Source organism: Nannobrachium achirus (assembly GCF_963921795.1).
Source record: "Nannobrachium achirus genome assembly, chromosome: 7".
Lineage (NCBI taxonomy): Eukaryota > Metazoa > Chordata > Actinopteri > Myctophiformes > Myctophidae > Nannobrachium > Nannobrachium achirus.
In genome coordinates, this window is record NC_137816.1 from 1,965,754 (window position 1) to 1,981,689 (window position 15,936).

General features: G+C 42.8%; 1 protein-coding gene across 3 annotated transcripts in view; it reads left to right on the top strand.

Annotated features, from left to right (window-relative positions):
* Positions 1–15,936, top strand: part of tpcn2 (two pore segment channel 2) — a 53,546-nt gene that overhangs the window by 22,874 nt on the left and 14,736 nt on the right. For all 3 annotated transcript variants that reach the window (XR_013962195.1, XM_080729885.1, XM_080729886.1), the window contains exons 8-17: positions 3,440–3,539; positions 5,494–5,559; positions 5,692–5,756; positions 6,749–6,840; positions 6,964–7,045; positions 7,621–7,710; positions 8,230–8,349; positions 10,567–10,626; positions 12,538–12,666; positions 14,449–14,498. Coding sequence is in view for 2 of the 3 variants with exons in the window: in XM_080729885.1 (XP_080586011.1) it covers positions 3,440–3,539; positions 5,494–5,559; positions 5,692–5,756; positions 6,749–6,840; positions 6,964–7,045; positions 7,621–7,710; positions 8,230–8,349; positions 10,567–10,626; positions 12,538–12,666; positions 14,449–14,498 (854 nt within the window). In the remaining variant the exon portion in view is untranslated. The remainder of the gene's footprint in view (positions 1–3,439; positions 3,540–5,493; positions 5,560–5,691; positions 5,757–6,748; positions 6,841–6,963; positions 7,046–7,620; positions 7,711–8,229; positions 8,350–10,566; positions 10,627–12,537; positions 12,667–14,448; positions 14,499–15,936) is intronic.

Consider the following 15,936-nt stretch of genomic DNA (forward strand, 5'->3'; position numbering starts at 1 on the left):
AGGACTTTGCTAAGGAACAAATAGCATACACCGTGTGCACAAATAATATGTTTGCTACTTTCTTTAGCTCAATTACTGTATATAAAAGCATACAGTATAGGCTAAATCTATTTCTATCTACTGTACTTCAGAGTATTCCGGAGGTGGAAACGGTCAGGAGCTCTTATGGTTAACAGAGAGGCTAAGGGTTCATCATAATTTGCATATACCCAATGTTTCAATCTATGACAAGGCCTACTGCGGTTTAAAAATCCGAAATTGTGCCATCTCATCTCCACAGTTTTATGAGAAAACGTTCAGCAGCTTCCATATAGAAAGATTATTTTGGCCACGGCCCAAAGAGCCATTATACTGTAGCCGCATGCTCTGGAGCATCAACTGGATGTTGAAAACACAGCCTCTGCTGCACTGTACTGAACCGACGCATATTAACAGACTTGTACAAAAGATATATATATTTCACCCACACTTTTACACCTGATGTGAAAATAGACTTAAAGCTTTATTACCATTAGTTGTAGTATAGAAATGAGGATATTAACACACACCTTTTTACCTGGCCAAAAGCAATGGTAGTGCACCCTCTAACACAGTGTTTCTCAAAGGGGTACGCAGAGGCACTACAGGGGGTATACTTCAGAGAAAATGGAAAATGGCAACATTTATTTTGTTCAATGATAAAACATTGGTTTAAAGCTATGTAAAGCTTTAAACCCAATTAGTTAAGTAAGAATGTTGACTTTTACTGAACAGAAAACTGTCCCTTATTTTCAACATATTGACGTAAAAACTGGAGTTTTGATGTTAGTATTATTTTAATCAAAATGTTGTCGATAAAAAGGGGGTACTTGGATTCAGCAATCAGAAAAAAGGGGTACTGAAGCCCAAAAAGATTGAGAAACACTGCTCTAACATAATATTATTAAACTAGTATTCATATTAAGTGATGGTAACATTTTTCTCAACTACATCATAGCATTGCCTTAATGAGGCCGTGGAGGACAGGACTGCACTTTGCACTATCAAGTGAGAATATAAGGATGATGTGATATAAGGAGCCGGCTGGTCTATATGAGGGCATGCTATTTAATCTAAAGTTACCAGATACCACACATATAGGTATCTTGAGACGCATGATCAATGCCGATCAATAAGGACAAGCAAATGTGATGGTGTAGTCATGACACGTGGAACCACAATGCTATCTTATGGCTTTGCTTTCTGAAAACGTTGGTATATGGTACACTTTTCAAAGTGGTCCTGGATGTCTATATTCAAGATCCGCGGTGAAAGATACCAACTTCATCGCTTTGATCAACGTACACAACTGATATCTTATATGTGGAAAGTGAATATTGATTGCTTTTTTGTTTTTTGATGAAGCAGCAATGCATTTCTGCTGCTGGCAGAGTATATGGCAGTTTGAGAGACAATCACATTCTTGGTTCACGTTCAAGAAGCTAGGGGGCACCTTCTGGGGATTCAAACGTATGTTCGTGAGGCAATTATCAAAGCCACTGTGCAGCATTACACAAAGTTATTACTGTTGCTAAATAGCGTGTAATAAGATTTCTCACAGAATAGAAGCACAGTGTTAGTTCATTACAATCCAAACTATAACAATCAATGTAACTGATAATCAGTAAGAGTTTTTATTTTGAGCACAGTAGTGACAAATTAATAGCTTTCTCTGTACGTTTTTCTCTTTTGCAAAGTTACAAAGTTTCCCTTTTTTAAGCACAGTACAAAGTAAGTTTCAGGTTTTTTGTTTAGCACAGTATATGTTGAGCACTGTAGTGACACATTAATAGCTGTGCATTGTGCAAATGCAGGCTTTTCTCAGTTTTAAGATTGTCTTCATGTCTTTATTGACTTTATCCCTATGCTTTATCCACCCTCCATGTGGATTTCAGCCACTCCTAGAAGTTCTCGCGTGGGTTTAGGAAACACGCGTAAATGCGTGCTATTATTTTGTTACATTTGTACGCTCTTGAGTTCCCAAATGAATAATAACGTTCACACTGTAGATTTAGCTTTGTACAGCACATGGACAATCGACCTACATCAGTGAGCTTGTACTACATGTTCAGTCTGCTGTTGATGGGTGCTTTGACCCAGAATTGCTATTTTAGGGAAATATTGCAGCCATAAAGGAAATGTTAAAAAGGTAGACACAGGATATATTTGAATTGGATTCAATTTTTATTTATTTGGCTCTGATGTCATTGTCAATAGCCCTTTTCACAAAGAATAAACCAAAAGACCATGACTGAAATGTGGATGGAAGTGTAAACCAATCATCACTCCTAACTGACACTCCACATACCGGTACACATCGTCACTGTAGGGCAGGAACCTCATATCTCCACGTTTAAAAATGTTTGTTTTTGGAGCGGTGAAAGCGCTCCCAATAGACAGGTATGTCCGTGGGTATGTGGGTGGGTGGCTGGCTGGGTGGCCGTGTCCGTAGCCTGGCAATACCTTGAGTGGCCACACACAACACACTAGTTAAAGGAGGGGCGCTGTTTTGTGCAGGCCAGGCACACTCACCACTCACTCACAGGCACAGTTTACTCACTCACTCACTCACTCACTCACTCACTCACATAGGGTACAGCTGCTCAAATTCACCGCTCCACTTCGAACCGAGGTTTGATTTTTTTGTAAAGTATAGCCCTGCTTCATCATACAAGACACACAAAACTAGTGAAAATAGCAGATCTACAAGCACACAAAGGCATTGTGTGCTTGTAAATTAGCTATTTTCACTATTTAAATCATTTTAAAAATGATAAATGCAAAATGAACGGTTTTGGACATACAAGGTTTCCACCCAGCAACAACAATATGTAATCACACGAACACACGCACGCACACCTGGGCGAAAATACATTGAAAAGTATTTTGATGCAAAATACAAATGCTGGGTCAAAAGATGTATCAAAATACAAAATATAAATACAGGCCTGAGAACGTATTTTGTATTTTGAAAATACATGAAATACATTTTATAAAAATTGATGCAATGATTAGTAATTTTATAGATTGATTGCCAAGTAATAAATTAATTGCCTCTCAGAATTTCTAAGAATAAATTGACCATAATAGGGTGTTTGTCTTTGGAGCAGGCAGCCTAAATGTACAGTTTAAACCTTTGTGAATGTTTAAAATATGTCCATTTGAGAATAAAATGACATTGAAAAAGTATTTTGTATTTATACTAGACCTGGAAGTATTTTGATACAAATTACATAAATTTTTTTCCATCCCAGCCAAATACAAATTACAAAATTCAAAAAAGTATTTCAAATACGTATTTCAAATATATGTATTTCAAATACTGCCCATCTCTGCGCACACAAGCATGCACGCACACACGCACAGGGTGCATCGCAGTGGTTCAACGCTGCCACTCACTCCTCCTTTCTTCTACCTCCAGGACCCACAGAAGAACGGGGAGTGGGAGTTGTATTTCAGGAACATGACCGTGTCGCTCACGTCCCTGCTTGTGCTGCTCACCACGGCCAACAACCCTGATGGTAAAGCAGCTTCACAACTCTTTATATGACTCACCAAAACCATCCGTTTAACCCGTTTAGGCCTAGAATTATTGAATGCTTTAACCGGTGAAAAATAGCAGATATACAAGCTCGCAGCGCGGCACTAGATCTGCTATTTTTTTTAAAAGTCGTGAAAATGTGTGCAAATCTTTGAATGTATGTATTTTCAAAGCGAACGTTTGTAACTCAAATTTTGCTTCTGGGGGGTCCCTGGAACTAGATATTTTGAGATGCGGGTCCGTGGCCAAATAAATATCATTTTGGGGGTCCTTCACATGAAAAGGTTTGAGAACCACTGACATAGTAGTTCTTTGACGATGGCTGACCAGATTGCTGACATAGAAACATTTTTCAAAAAAAATCTTAGAAGGACTCAAAAGACACTTATAGAATCGGGTCAAAATTCAAATTTTGACGATTTTTCAAAAATAGCAGATCTACAAGCTCGCAGCGCGGCACTCGGTGCCGCGCTGTGAGCTTGTATATATGCTATTTTTCAATAGTTAAAGCATAAAATAATGATACACAATAATGTGTACCAGTTCTAACTACCAACCCATGCAGTATAAACAGCATAAACCTACCGGTAGCTCCCCGGCGAACGTTCGACGAACACAGGCGAACATTCAGAGAGAATAACCTAATCTACAAGCTCAGAACTTGTAGATTTATTGTAGGTCACTAGACCTTGTAGATCGGCTATTTTCTGCAAAGACATTTGGTGTAGGCCTATAGAGAGAAAAAAGGAGGGGACCCCGGTCAGTGAAGTATATATCGATGTGTATATGCTTTAAGTCAGAGGTGGGCGACTTTGATGATGGCGAGGGCCACTATATTTCCAACTTCACTAAGAGGGCCACATTGCATATTGCTACGTCCTACTTTGTCGCTTTCTAGTATCTCATACAAAAGAAGCAAAACATAGCAGATCTACAAGCTCAAAACGCATCGCAGAGCTTGTAGATCGGCTATTTTTGCTTCTTTTGAATTGGAATCCTGAATTATTTGTTGTTATTTTTCTATTGGAACCCTGAAATGTAACATTTTGATTTAATTTCAAACACATTTAGTGATATACTCATATTTATGAACCTAAATACAAATACCTTCATTGGACATAAAATAAATACATTTTAATACTACTATGCTAGTCATTAAGCTACTAATATAGACAGAATTAAAGCAGGTCATTTTTGGAATTGTAACAGCTGAAATCAATATTATATCAGTATTCCGGTATTAACCTGCGGGCCGCATTAAATGAAGGTGGGTGGGAGCCGCATGTGGCCCCCGGGCTGCCAGTTTCCAATATATGCTTTATGTAGTCAAGTAGGACAAACACAGGATGGCTAGGTCACCTAGGGTCAGTGGTCGTGTTTAGACCTTCTAAGGCAAAGATAACGCACATCCTCCAACTTCAGCACAGAGCCAAACTGCAAGGGCAGCAAAATCATAGTCGAAAGAAGGGTAGCAGACAAACATGCAAACTGCTGCTGGAATTAAAGCCCCTCTTTCATCCATGTACCAATGGAACCACATGGATACGTAGGGTCTATTTGAACCCTTTTCATAACATTTGATCTTGGCCAAATTACCCCCCAACATGGATTGATTGGATAATCAAAGACCATTGCCCATATTTTGTGAAAGATTCGTTTCATTCTGTGAGACAGTTTTCCTGTATGGTGTATAAAAAACTGCCAGACAGCGAACAGACTAAGTGGACAAAAATTATAATTATTGTTAATTTCAAATGAATTAGCACATTTATTCTCGAACCTGGACATTCTTTTTAGGAATATTCACAATTGCTGACCAGGATCTAGATGTTATTGTACATGTACAGTTAAACATGCAGAAATGTTATAATTCAGTGGTCTTAAACTTTGAGTGAGCATCCTGTAATCCATTTTCTTCTCCCTTCTTGTCATAGTGATGATTCCTGCCTACACCCTAAACAGAGCTTACTCCATTTTCTTCATCACGTTCAGTGTATTCGGTAAGCCTTGATAACTTAAGCGTACTTACACATGGCATGGAAAAGGGTACAGTAGGCCTATCCTGAATATTTAAGCTATGAAATCCACTTTTCTATTCAGAGTTTGAGAAGTTGTATTCTTTTTCCTTCCAGGAACCTACTTCCTAATGAACTTACTCACAGCCATCATCTATAATCAATTCAGAGGATACCTTCTGGTGAGTCTAAAACCGTATGCTATATTACGGTACGTAAATATGTAATTCTTTCCCCCATAAAATACAGTACAGTATGTCACAGACTGGAAATAACTTGATACTTAGAAGTTTAACCACTTTAACCCCAGCATGTTTGGGGGGATAATTGAATTTGGGGAACTTTCACCAAAACAGATATGCTGTTTTTAGTGAAGAGAGATGGTGTAGATGGAAAAAAAAAACTCAAGTACAGTGCAATTCAGGTCCGTTTTACTAAGCCTAGAGTGTCTAAGTCAGGGTTCCCCAATTAGTTTTCCCCAAGGGCCGAATTATGTCTAGGGTACCAAGCCGAGGGCCACACCATTGCAGGGGGCGACGGTGGCGTTCCTGCTACTCCAGCGACAGTTTTTGTCGTTGTCGGGTGAAATCATTATAAAAATGATTTAAACTAGCGAAAACAGCCAATCTACAAGCACACAACGCCTCGCGGTGCGAGGCGTTGTGTGCTTGTAGATCTGCTGTTTTCACTACTTTTGTGCGACGGCCTTGTATGATTTGCGAAAGAACGTACAAATTTGGAGATACAAGATTTCCACCCGACAACGACGATATACTAGTGTTGTTGCTGCTCTTATACCACCATTATTATTGGGGTTGGTTGGTGTGGGCCAGACAGTAGCCCCCCGCGGGCTGCAAATGGCCCGCAGGCCGCCTATTGGGGAACCTGTGAAAAGAAACTGAAAAGAAAACATATGAATGAAAACCTCACTGAGAGGACATTGAGCTAATGGGGGAGTACGACATTTTCAGTTACAGTACAACTGCTACTTATGATTGATCTACTATAATTGTTTGTAAAAAAAGAAAAAAAAGAAAACATGGTTACTAATCCTAAAACCCCCGGCCTCTGTCTGTCAGACTCACTGCCTGTCACTCATTTTTCATTCTATCTTCTTGACTACATGTCTGTCCATCTTCTACCTGTCTGTCCGTCTCTCCATGGCGTGGTCCAGATGTCCATGCAGACGTCAATCATCAGGAGGCGGTTGGGAATCAGGGCCGCCTTTCAAGTCCTCAGCTGCCAGGGTGCCAGCCGCGCAGATACGTATGTTTATGCACACACACACACACACACACACACACACACACACACACACACACACACACACACACACACACGCACACGTGGATGTGTATTTGATCTGACTGTGTGCTGTGTTACTTCCAGAGAGCGCGTGGACGTGCAAGAAGTGCTGCATGTGATGGCGATGGTCCAGATGAAGTCTTACTACAGACAAGCCATCGTCAAGGTGACGACCAAATGAGAGCATATTATATCTTCAACACAATGAGAAGGATTATTCCGATAATGCACATGATGACAAGTCTTGTTGAAAGTCTGTTTTTGTTGCTTAGGCTTGGTTTTTTGGACCACCATGTTATTATGTAGACAGACGCTACAGTAGGTTCATTATTTACCTTGTATCCTAGTTTACTGAGGTACTTCTCAAAGTGGATTCCAGGGACTCTGCGGGTTCCTTTATGGGGGTCCAAGTTGATCCTTACAAGTCTGTAACTCTGACAGTGTACGAATGGAACCAAATGAACCCTGACGGGTCCATTTGGTTCCATTTGTACACTGTCAGAGTTAAGGTGAGACCTTGAGATTTGAATGTTTGAAAAACACTGCTCTAACTACACTGTCTCTCTGCATTTGATGTATAGTACAGTATGTGCCTTGCTTATTTTATGTACCTTGCTTATTGTATGTCACTCTGGATAAGCGTCTGCTAAATGCCTACATTGTAAAAGGCATTGGGGACCTTGATTCACTCACTGTGCTTCTTTGGGTGTTGCTCACTGTTCAAATCTCTTGCTTTTCCAGGAGGCACGGAAGCACTCAGAAGTTGGTTATATGCAGCGAGAGGACTTCAGGAAGTTGTTTGACGAGCTGGACAAGGACCGCATCAAAGAGGTACTATTACTGTATATTATACAACAGATGTCTCCTCTCTCCCTACACTATGCTAGGCGGCTAGGCTAGCGGTTTTCATGTGACGTTCAGGGACATAGTAGCTAAATGTGGCATTAAAAAATTACAAATTCCTATCGAATATTTTAATTACAATGAAATGAAGTTGACGTGTGTTTTTTTAAGGGCAACAGTTGTATAATCGCAATATTACACTCGAGGGTCTGCATAAACACGGTTATCTGGCACTTCAGCCCTACCTACGGAACTCGCCTGTCGGCTCGTTCCTGCGGCAAGGCTGTCATGCCAGTGTTAATGCACACCCTCTCGTGTAATATTGCTTAACTGACACGGTGTGGTTTAGTGATCATACAGGTTTCATATTTTCATATTAACATGTAACATCAAGTGGTGTGGGTGAACTTATAACGTTTTGTGTGTGTGTGTGTGTGTGTGTGTGTGTGTGTGTGTGTGTGTGTGTGTGTGTGTGTGTGTGTGTGTGTGTGTGTCCACTCTCCACAGCACCCTCCCCTGCCTCCCTATGAGTCCCCAGTCTTGCAGAAGCTTCAGGTGGTCTTCAGCCACTACTATGTGACTCTGGTGGGCAACGCAATGGCACTGATCAATGTCATCTGCATATGCGTAAGTCTGCAGTGTAGCACGCACACACACACACACACACACACACACACACACACACACACACGCACACACACACACACACACACACACACACACACACACACACACACACACACACACTCTCTCTCTCTCTCTCTCTCTCTCTCTCTCTCACACACACACACACACACACACACACACACACACACACACACTACACCAGTAAGGCTCCCTAATCGGGAGATAAGCGACCGTAGGTCACTTATCTCCACAAATAGGGCAAAAATGTGTTTTGCCAAAATCTTCCTGATCCATGTTGATGACATGAGTGTAGACATACTGTGTAGTGATTTTCGTGATTTTAGGGCAAAATCTGTAGGAGCAGTGTCCAAAAATGTGTTTTTAAAAATCGGCCTGGAGGTGGCGCTATATGGGAGAGATTCATGTTGATGGGATGAGTGTAGACATACTGTGTACCGATTTGCGTGATTTTAGGGCAAAAATTGTAGGAGCAGTGTCCAAAAATGTGTTTTGCAAGAATCGGCCTCATGGTGGCGCTAGAAGAGGGCCATGTGAGAAATGAGGGGTGGGGTCTCCGCGCCGGCAAGGCGGACGAATAGGTACCGGCCCCGGCTGTCCCGGTCGCTCCTAGCCGGAGTTACGGCATTTTATGTGAGCTGCAGTGTAGGGGGTTCTCCACTGGGGGCGCCACCACTTTTGCATCCGTTCTGGAGCACCAGGAGTCGGTGGTCCCCGGGAATTCCCCGTGAGCAGCCCCGTTGGGGTGGTCATTTGGTCAGTTTAGCACATTTGGTCATTTTTTACATCTGGGGGTCCCCCAGGGACCTGGGGGTCCCTGGAGCTCCGGTGGTCCTTGGAGGTTGTAGTTTGGCAGGTAAGGAGTGTGTGTGCAAAATTTGGCATGGATCGGGGCAACGGTTGCGGAGATATGAGCAGGGCAAGAGTGTGACGTGTGAGGTGTGACAGACAGACTGACTGACTGACTGACGGACTTACACTTTGTGCAGGGTTTGATAGTAAATGCGACCTACGGTCGCAATAAAACATACATTAACCACTTTCACCCTATTTTATACATAGGCTATTTGAAAATAGATAAAATTAATATTCTACCTGAGCTGAATTATAGCTGAATTAACCAGTAAGGCTCCCTAATCGGGAGATAAGCGACCGTAGGTCACTTATCTCCACAAATAGGGCAAAAATGTGTGTTGCCAAAATCTTCCTGATCCATGTTGATGACATGAGTGTAGACATACTGTGTAGTGATTTTCGTGATTTTAGGGCAAAATCTGTAGGAGCAGTGTCCAAAAATGTGTTTTGCAAGAATCGGCCTCATGGTGGCGCTAGAAGAGGGCCATGTGAGAAATGAGGGGTGGGGTCTCCGCGTTGCCTTGGTGGACGAATAGGTACCGGCCCCGGCTCTCCCGGACGCTCCTAGCCCGAGTTACGGCATTTTATGTGAGCTGCAGTGGAGGGGGTCCTCCACTGGGGGCGCCACCACTTTGGCATCCGTTCTGGAGCACCAGGAGTCGGTGGTCCCCGGGAATTCCCCGTGAGCAGCCATGTTGGAGTGGTGATTTGGTCATTTTTGCACATTTGGTCTTTTTTTACATCTGGAGCTCCGGGGGTCCTTGGAGGTTGTAGTTTGGCAGCCAAGGAGCGTGTGTGCAAAATTTGGCATGGATCGGGGCAACGGTTGCGGAGATATGAGCAGGGCAATAGTGTGACGTGTGAGGTGTGACAGACAGACGGACAGACTGACGGACTGACGGACTGACACTTTGTGCAGGGTTTGATAGTAAATGCGACCTACGGTCGCAATTAATACAGTATATAGACTTACACATGCACACAAACATGCTCCCACACACATACCTCAACATACAATTCAATTTCAATTCAAAGGGCTTTATTGGCATGAGAAAACATACGTTTACATTGCCAAAGCAGAAGTGTACACAACACAATACAATACAATCGGAACAAAATATGTACAGGTGAAAAGAGTGTAACCGTTTTCATGCATCTCACGCCATACACTCACGCCATACAAATCAAACACTCAGTAATCAGTAATTGTGTTTTCTGTGTGTGTGTGTGTGTGTGTGTGTGTGTGTGTGTGTGTGTGTGTGTGTGTGTGTGTGTGTGTGTGTGTGTGTGTGTGTGTGTGTGTGTGTGTGTGTGTGTGTGCGTGCGTGCGTGTGTGCATTTCAGACTATTCTGGTGTTGAACTCAGAGAAGTCCATCGCAGAGAGAAAAGATTACTACATGGAGGTAGGCAGCCATCTCTTCTACTCAAATAGTTCATTTTACAGCCTCTGTACTGAGCTCAAGTCAACAGTCTGCGTAAATAGCTAAAAACGCACTGCAGCTTCTAGGTCACCATTTTCATCAAAGAGATTTCCTATAGAGCAGGGTTCCCCAATTAGTTTTCCTCAAGGGCCGAATTATGTCTAGGGTACCAAGCAGAGGGCCACAACATTGCAGGGGGCGACGGTGGCGTTCCCACTACTCCAGCGACAGTTCAGATATCGTCGTTGTCGGGTGAAAATCTTGTACGTCCAAAACCGTTCGTTTTGCATTTATCATTTTTAAAATTATTTAAAGTAGTGAAAACAGCCGATCTACAAGCACAAAACGCCTCGCGGTGCGAGGCGTTTTGTGCTTGTAGATCAGCTGTTTTCACGTGCTGTTTTCACGTGCGACAGCCTTGTATGATGCAGCAGGGCTTTACTTTGCGAAAGAACGTACAAATTTGGAGATACGAGGTTTCCACCTGACAACGACGATATACTAGTGTTGTTGCTGCTCTTATACCACCATTATTACTGGGGTTGGTGGGGGCCAGACAGTAGCCCCCCACGGGTCGCAAATGGCCCGCAGGCCGCCTATTGGGGAACCCTGCTATAGAGTTAAAAAAAAAAAAAAAAGGCGGAGGCCAAGTAGCAACCCCTGGTGGTTCAGCTGGTTAAAACCAGTCTGACCATTTGAGAAACATTGCTGAAATTGCTCTGGTGTGATGTGACCTGTGATGTACAGGCTTTTCATTTTTCTTCCAATCGCCAAAATAAAAGCCTGGGTTTCAGAGGCTACAGGTGATGTGATCCAACAACAACCTTGTGATCCAACAACAACTGCACATTTAACTGTATTTTGTGTGCTTGTAGATCTGCTATTTTCACTACTTTTGTGCAACACTCTTGTATGATGAAATAGGGCTTTAATTTACCCAAAAACATAGATAGAATGATACAAGGTTTCTGCTTGACAGTGACGATATACACGTATCTACAGTGTACATCAGGGTTCCCCAATAGGTGGCCTGCGGGCCATTTGCGGCCCGCGGGGGGCTACTGTCTGGCCCCCACCAACTCCAGTAATAATGGTGGTATAAGAGCAGCAACAACACTAGTATATCGTCGTTGTCGGGTGGAAATCTCGTATCTCCAAATTTGTACGTTCTTTCACAATTCGTACAAGGTCGTCGCACAAAAGTAGTGAAAACAGCAGATCTACAAGCACACAACGCCTCGCACCGCGAGGCGTTGTGTGCTTGTAGATCGGCTGTTTTCACTAGTTTAAATCATTTTTAAAATGATAAATTCAAAACGAAAGGTTTTGGACATACAAGATTTTCACCCGACAACGACGAAAACTGTCGCTGGAGTAGCCGGAACGCCACCGTCGCCCCCTGCAATGTTGTGGCCCTCGGCTTGGTACCCTATATAATTCGGTCCTTGGGGAAAATTAATTGGGGAACCATGGTGTACATGTACATGAGGTTAGAGGTGCACAAACTATGTTTGCAGGTATGAACATGATATTTACATTAAGGTGCAAGAATAGTATTGGCGCATTGTCAGCTTCAACCACATAGTCCCCATAGAGCAGTAACTCTGCAGGTATAATCACAGGTACAATCCACATGGTAGATCCTCAAGGAAAAGTAAAGACCATGGCGAGTCTGGTGAAAGGAAAAACAAGATGGGGGCTCACTGTAGTGCACTCATATGTTGGCATTAGCCAAAATGCGTCCGCTCGCCCCTTAACAGGGGCACGGAAGTATGATCACGTCTCCCCAATTCTTGCCTTCCTACACTGGCTCCCTGACTGGATTCAGTCACTTTAAATAGATTGGCACAGTTGTACATCTGAGCTTCTACCTCAACCCTCTCTCTCTCTCAGGTGATCAACTGTTGCTTCATCTTCTGCTACTTGTTGGAGATGTCCCTGAAGATGTTTGCCTTCGGCTGGAGGGGATACGTGTCCTACCGGAACAACATCTTTGATGGCCTCCTCACCCTCCTGCTGCTGGTAACACTGCTACTACAATTCACTCTTTGTCAAATCCCGCCCCATTTTGCTCTTGTTACTAGGTGGGACAAAACAGCCAGGGCAGATTGTTTTTATAATGGAAGTGAATGGGGGGGAATATTTTTCATAGCCTCATTATTGCTATTTAAAGTACCAAAAGAAAAACATCTACGTGATATTAATAAAAAGGGAACACAAAAGTACAAGAGTTACATTGCAAAACAGGGATTTTCCCCCCCAAAAATGTATTAGTTTAATCCTCTGAAACAGGCAGAGGATAGAGAGAAAGAGAGAAAGCGCAGTGCATCTTGGGTAGGAAGTTGTGGAATTATAGGCTGGCTGTCAACATAATATTGTAATGTTTAATTGTAATTCTGCCCATTTAAAATATATTACCCAATCGAATCTCTTAGTTACATCATTATCGTTCATGTGAACTAGTCTGTTGAAGCTTATCTATCTATAAATGCGAGAAGTCTCTGTCTGCGTGTGTGTGTGTCTGTCTGTCTGTCTGTAATCCGCGTATCTCGAGAACCGTTCGTCCCACCGGCTTCAGATTCGGCACGCGCGCTCCCCGCCGTGGCGCGGAGTGCAGTGCCGGGCCTCGACCCGACCCGATGCGCGGTTTTCCCGAACCGGCGCGAAACGTTCGGAATCTCCTTATGCGGGGCTGATTGTTGACATCAGGCTGTTCCGGAGGAAATCGGTGCAAACGCTGACTCATTGTGACATCACTTCATAAAAGGCTCTGACATCACGTACACCACATGAGTCAACAAAAATGCCATGGTTACGTATTGAATGTCATCAATATGACATGTTTTGATGTTCCTATGGGCATAAATGGACACAGGCAAACATTATGGTCAAAACGGGTCTTATGACAACAGGTATAATGGGGTTTGCATTAAAGGGTAGGGCATTCACAGAGATCTCCATATACTGTATGGGCATAAAATGGACGCCCATATGTGGAGCTGATGTCTGACATCAGCTCCACATCTGAGTTTTCCGGAACCGGCACTGTGTCTGCAGAGATCTCCATATATGGGCATAAGTGGACACAGGCAAACAGACAGATAACTCCATATATGGGCATAAATGGACACAGGCAAACAGATGGTCAAAACGGATCCTATGACAACAGGTATAATGGGGTTTGCATTAAAGGGCGGTACATTCATTCCCTATTTACATCGTTCCCGAGTTGGCCAGGTCGCCGACTAGACACTCGGCCGCATATCTAAATATATGAGCATAAATGGACACAGGCAAACAGATGGTCAATACGGGTCATACAGAGATCTCCATACATGGGCATAAAATGGACGTAGACAGACAGATATCTCCATACATGGGCATAAATGGACACACGCAAACAGATGGTCAAAACAGATCCTATGATATCCAGGTATAATGAGGTTTGCATTAAAGCGCGGGGCATTCATTCCCTATTTACATTGTTCCCGAGTTGGCCAGGGCGCCAACTAGACGAGCTTCTAGTTCATTATAATTATCGAAATCGCTATGACCGCTCAGCGCCGTACTGCGCGCTGGCCGTGCTCCGCATCCGTGTTAATATTTAACTGTGAGAATATAAAAATGAATCCAAATGGACTGTAAAGGTCTTTACTGTGTGGTGCTTGACATTGTATTGAGGGAACAGACCCTCGTTTTTGATTTAACAAATTATATAATTTGTTATATCTTGCATGTACGTTGTTGAATTTATCTTAATCTCTCATACAGATTAATACCTTGCATTTCTTTTATTTTTTCTAGACTCTCCAGATCATAATTCTTGCCACTTACAGGCTTCCATATTCTGAATGGTAAGTTAAAATATCCTCCAGTTTATTATTCTTAGTAAATATACGGCCGGATACAGTTAGGAGGCGGGCCTAAAGAGTCAGAATCGGCTATAATCTGCGATCATACTTTTAATCGTTTCATAATGATTAAAGGTAATTACATTTCCGGGATCTACGGGCATGGCAGCGCGGTACAGCGGGAAACTCAGATCCCTGATGTCATCAATATTAAGCCCTATCTTGGAATGCCCATATATGGACATACTGTGCCAATCTCATGTGGTCCATGACGTCAGACATCTATGATGTCAGTCATCTCCATATTTGGGAAAAGTTACATTTTTGCATTTTCCCATTCAAGTCAATGGAGAAAATTAATTTACAAACAAAATAATATAAATTAAACTATATGTAACGTATCTCTTAGCAAAATGTAAGCAGATGATTCCCGATGAAGCTGGTCGATTTGACATATTATGGCCCAAGTAGTCGGGGAGCCATTTGTATATTGACTGTCCCATTGACTTCACTAGACGGGAAAAGAATACAACAATAAATATGCTTAAGTAGCATGTGAGGGGTCAAACTAAGGGTTTTTCATGATTCTGAATCCATTGCAAGCATTGGTTTTGCATGAAAAACATTCCTGGGGCTATAAACAGACCCCACAAAACTATGTTTTAGTGATGAGTCATCACTTTTCACAGTTTTGTGGGGCCGTTTTTAGCTAAAAGTTTTAAACTAAAATAGAAAGTACGTCATGACATCACAGGTCCTCTAAAATGTTGTGCCTGTGGCTCCCCGACTACAGAATAGGCCCTCACACAAAAACATGCAGTAGTCCTGGTTTCTATACTACCTCCCCCTAGCCAGCCGGGTGCTCCCCAATGTCCCCTGGCGCGGCAGGGGTAGAGCGGAAACCAGGACTACAGGTTAGGTAGTCACCGGGTGAGAAAAATGGGTTACAAAAACCGTGGGATAAAAAACATAAAAAAAAAAAAAAAAGGTCATGAGACAAATGAATAAATAACCAATAACTGTGGCCTGTCACCAAAAAAAGCGAGGAAACGTGTTAGTGAGGAAGTTATTCCTCCCCTCCTAGAGTCTCACATGCTCAGGTCTTACATCAACAATTCCAGCGAACGGAGGTCTGAATCACACAGCATGTCCAGGTTTTGTCAGGCCGGACTCACACATATGCGTGAAACATCTTCTCCGTATCGTCTGAGAATGGGGGGGAGTTCCAATGCATTGTCAATGGAAGGTTGTTTGGTTTTTTGTCATTGCCGTGTCTCTAGCTCAACCACAGGCTGTCTTTTGGCCAAGAGACACGGCAACGACAAAAAACCAAACAACCTTCCATTGACAATGCATTGGATCCGCCCCTCCCCCCCTCAATCTCAGACTACACGGACACGATAGCTGTCGCAACTGTGTGTAGGGCGCCTCAGAGAACTTC